Source organism: Silene latifolia, unplaced genomic scaffold (assembly GCF_048544455.1).
Source record: "Silene latifolia isolate original U9 population unplaced genomic scaffold, ASM4854445v1 scaffold_468, whole genome shotgun sequence".
Lineage (NCBI taxonomy): Eukaryota > Viridiplantae > Streptophyta > Magnoliopsida > Caryophyllales > Caryophyllaceae > Silene > Silene latifolia.
In genome coordinates this window covers 21,074-23,590 of record NW_027413385.1, presented here as the reverse complement: position 1 = coordinate 23,590, position 2,517 = coordinate 21,074, and the positions used below count along the sequence as shown (strand labels likewise).

At 44.9% G+C, this 2,517-nt stretch overlaps 1 protein-coding gene across 1 annotated transcript; it reads left to right on the top strand.

The window, feature by feature from the left end:
- Positions 1-1,216: 1,216 nt before the first annotated feature.
- On the top strand, positions 1,217-2,128 carry LOC141639606 (F-box/kelch-repeat protein At1g57790-like). The gene has a single exon (XM_074448682.1). It carries the CDS (start codon positions 1,217-1,219, stop codon positions 2,126-2,128), a length of 912 nt encoding a protein of 303 aa, XP_074304783.1.
- The last annotated feature ends 389 nt before the right edge of the window (positions 2,129-2,517 follow it).

Here is a 2,517-nt window from a genome sequence, read left to right as displayed (position 1 = left end):
CCGTGGCGGGAAGGGCTTCTTCTCCGACTCGGTGAGTCGGACTCCTTCTTCGACTCGGTGAGTCGGACTCCTTCTCCGACTCGGTGAGTCGGACTCCTTCGCTCGTCTGGGGGCATGCCTCGTGGGCGTCGCGGCGACATCGTCCTTCCGCGAGTGCGGGAAGGGCTTAGTTCTACCACCGACACTCTGGCTCTCCCGGCGTCTTGGTAGGCTCGGCCTCTCTTAGTGCTTCGTTCGGGTTTCTCGAGTCACCTTTTGGGCCCTAGCCTCCTGGACGGGTCCCGCCGCTCTTGTCGGTGTGACAAAGTGTGGCCGGCCGGCCGACAATTAGGTCCAGGAGCTCGCCGGCTTTGCTTTGCATCAACCACACGCCCCATGACGGTGACACAGTCGGCGGGCGTGGCGTATCTGGCATTATTGGCATCCCGAACTCCGGTTGAATTATCCGGCCGGTGGTGGGCTGCACAACTCCCGTGGACGGTATCTTCCGGGTGGAGGGGCTCTTGATTCACGAACACCTCTTGTTCTTTTGACATCCTCTTAGCTTGTTGGGTGGGTTTTTTTTTTTTTTTTTTGTTTGGGAATGACTAGCTTCTAGTATCTATTCCCCCACGACGACGCAGCGCCAATTGTTCCGGGTATGAATTCCGAAGTAGGTTTGTTTACCACGCTAGCTTTGTCGAATAATGCCTCTTCTAGCCTTGATTTGCTCTCCTCGGCCTCTCTCCCGCATAATGAGCAACCGAGGGCTTGGCTTTGTGCCAAGCGTACTCACTCCGACGCTCAAGTCAGTGAACTTATTGTGATTAAGTGGTATGTTACTTGATGACGTGTATTGTAGAGAGATGAGAGAGATAATACCAATTTAAGGGGTTCTTAGGTTAGATTCTGGATCCCTTCCTCAATGAGGATTGAGGAGTATTTATAGACTTTCACCTTTTGTCACGTAGTGGCCAAGTGGGCCAAGTGGCATAGCGGGTGGAAAGATCGATCTACCCTCGGGGGGACCTATGGCGGCGGCGGGCCTGGTTGACTCCATGCCGAGGGTTCTTGGATATGAGTACGCGGTGTGTGCCCCTACCGGTAGGTTGCCATGCCGAGACCCGTGGCGGGCAGAAAAAGGTCGTGCATCGGGTACGGGATGTCTAAGTCATTGGCTTGCTGTGGATATCTTTGACCTCGTTCAATATGTTGACTTGGTCAGCGGGCACAGAATATGCCCCATCAGAAAGCAAATAGTCCATTTCCTTTATTCATGTTCCTTAGCAATACTCAAGGTATTTGTGAACTATGGGATCCATGCTATCAAAATAATGGTTCTATTACCAAGAAATTACCTTATTCACTCTCAATCGTATCCACAATCGAGTTTTGCAAGGATGGGTGGTTGATGTTGCGTTCCCATGAGGGATACTATTTACAATACATGAACTTGTTTACAGGGGAGAAAGGTAAATACCCGACTAAATCCCTGTCTAGCGGCCTTTCAAGTTTTGCATTTTCGACATGTCCTACCTCTCCTGACTGTCAAACAATTGGAATTAATTGCCCTGATAGTTATTATCTAATAATCTGCCTTCTTCCTGGAGATGACGGGTGGGATAAGTATGAGCTCGAATTTGAAGACAACGATGTTGATTTTTATAGTAACTATAAATCGAGCCCCAAGTATCACGATGGAGCATTTTATTTTCTAGGCGAGAATGGTAATCTTGGAGTTTTTAAAATAATGAATGGAGAATGGGAGTCTCACAAGGGTCCACTTCGAAAAGACGACTCTTTGAAACTAAATGAGTGCTACATAGCTGAGCTTGACGGACAACTCGTATATGTTTTTATTCAAGCTTTTGGATCCAGTATTGAAGTTTACAGCTTTGATATAAAGCAAGAGGTTTGGGTTGAACTAAAATCTCTAGGGGATTACACTTTATTTGTCAGTGCAGCGTCGTCGCTTTCAATCCCAACGAAAGATAGCAGCATGAGAAACAGGATTTATCTACCAAAACGTATCGGCAATGAAATGGTCTTCTATTCACTGGATACGGGCAAATATCATACCTCAAGCAGCAAATTTTCTTTTGAAAATTTTTGTGGTATGAACTCACAATCATTTTGTTGTTGGGTGTAAATTTCATAATTAACTAGTCTTAAACCCGTGCATGTTTGCACAGGTATGCAATTTAAATATTATTATTAAAAATTTATCAAAAAAATATGGTTATACATTGTATATAGTCATATTTAAGAATTTGGATTTGAATTATAAATTATCTCTAAACGGTGAATTTAAGATACATGAGACATTAGGTTTAAATGTCTAAGGACTTGTTGAGGTATGGAAACATGAGTTGCTACCTAACAAGGTAATCGAGAAGCTGAATAAAAATCGAGAAATATAAAAAATGAAATGATCTTTTTTAAAGGTTATGTCTGGTGAGTCTTGACCTAGGAGGTTGGGCTCAAATAAAGTAGCCACACAAAATTTAAGAAGCAACATTGGACATCTGAGGGTGCCGG

Bases quoted from the DNA above. Each gene is read 5' to 3' on its own strand.
- LOC141639606 (XM_074448682.1), top strand. From the start codon at position 1,217: ATGCCCCATCAGAAAGCAAATAGTCCATTTCCTTTATTCATGTTCCTT.